The 1,554-nt window shown below is 43.1% G+C and overlaps 1 protein-coding gene across 1 annotated transcript in view; it reads left to right on the top strand.

The window, feature by feature from the left end:
• The window catches only part of LOC101848470 (multidrug resistance-associated protein 1), a gene marked incomplete at its 5' end in the record, with an annotated part of 31,121 nt that overhangs the window by 16,220 nt on the left and 13,347 nt on the right, over positions 1-1,554 (top strand). Inside the window, 2 exon segments of the mRNA XM_013088611.2 lie at positions 14-60; positions 794-1,025. Coding sequence (XP_012944065.1) covers positions 14-60; positions 794-1,025 — 279 coding nt within the window.

A 1,554-nucleotide genomic window follows, 5' to 3' on the forward strand; every position in this document is an offset into this window, starting at 1 on the left:
TGTGTGTGTGTGTGACCGGGGGATAGACTGATCGAGGAAGAGAAGGCGGAGACGGGGAAGGTATAAACACTTGTGTGTGTGTGTGTGTGTGTGTGTATCTGTGTGTCTGTCTGCTTGCTCCTTCTTTCCTATCAAACATCTATCGTCCTTTTCTCCGCTCCTTTTTTTGTTGTGTTTGTTACTTGTTACTCACTTGTAACACCTCTAATCTTTGGCACTTTTATGACCTTATTGTGCCGTAAAACTCTTACTAAAATGAAACAAAATCAGCTGGCCACTCCCTAAACGATGTAAATAGTGGGAATAACGGCGTAATTATATCTACGATCATTATATGTGTCATGACACGGTGGGATCAGGCGCTCGTCAATTTTTGGACATATGGGGTTTTGGTGTCATCTTAAAGACTGTTCATTGGCCTTCCTTTTGGTGAAAAAAGTATTCACTGCGGTAGGTTGAATACAAGTCGAAATATTTGCGATTGAAGGAGGTCAGGGTCATCTGGTTTCAGAGGTAAAATTAGCTATAAAATGGCTGCCATAGTATGGTAACCTTCATAGTCTGAGAGTCTTTGGAAACTGAAAAATCTACATTTTTGTGCCTTTAATCACCGTTTTTTCCAGTAAAACCCACCCAGAAATGTGTTTTTGAATGGACTAAATGGTGTTGAGCCAAAAACAAGAAAATTAGAAAAACACCACTGGCCGTTTTCTTGGTTTTCATTATTTTGACGAGTGCCTGATTTCACCACGCTGTCTCTCAGATATTCTGAGTTCCCTGACTTTGTTCACAGGTGAAGTTTGCAGTATTTATGGACTACTTCCGAGCGATCGGTCTCCTGGCCACTTGTTCCTTCCTGGCGTTCTTCGCGGGCTACCAAGCGGCCAGCGTCTACTCGAGTATCTGGCTGTCTGATTGGACGGCTGATCCCGTTCTGAATAACCTGAGTCTGTCCAACACAAGCCAATACCAGGACAAGAACGATATGTACCTAGGGGTCTATGGAGGACTGGGGATTGTTCAAGGTGTGTGTGTGTGTGTGTGTGTGTGTGTGTGTGTGTGTGTGTGTGTCTGTCTGTCTGTCAGTCTGTCAACACAAGCCAATACCAGGACAAGAACGATATGTACCAAGGGGTCTATGGAGGACTGGGGGTTGTTCAAGGTGTGTGTGTGTGTGTGTGTGTGTGTGTGTGAGTCTGTCAACACAAGCCAATACCAGGACAAGAATGATATGTACCTAGGGGTCTATGGAGGACTGGGGGTTGTTCAAGGTGTGTGTGTGTGTGTGTGTCTGTGTGTGTGAGTGTGTGTTTGTGTCCATGTGTCTGTGTGTGTGTGTGTGTGTGTGTGTCTGTCTGTCTGTCTGTCTGTCTATTATTATTAAAATGTCCTCATTTCTTCCTCTCATATTATTATTATTATTATTACTACTACTACCACCACCACCACCACCACCACCACCACACCACCAAAAAAGGTACTTAAGTACAAATTTAAGTACATTCTAAAATATGTACTTAAGTACAGTAAAAGTACTTTCCTGTAAAATGTACT

This window comes from Aplysia californica, unplaced genomic scaffold (assembly GCF_000002075.1).
Source record: "Aplysia californica isolate F4 #8 unplaced genomic scaffold, AplCal3.0 scaffold00776, whole genome shotgun sequence".
NCBI classification, from domain to species: Eukaryota; Metazoa; Mollusca; class Gastropoda; order Aplysiida; family Aplysiidae; genus Aplysia; species Aplysia californica.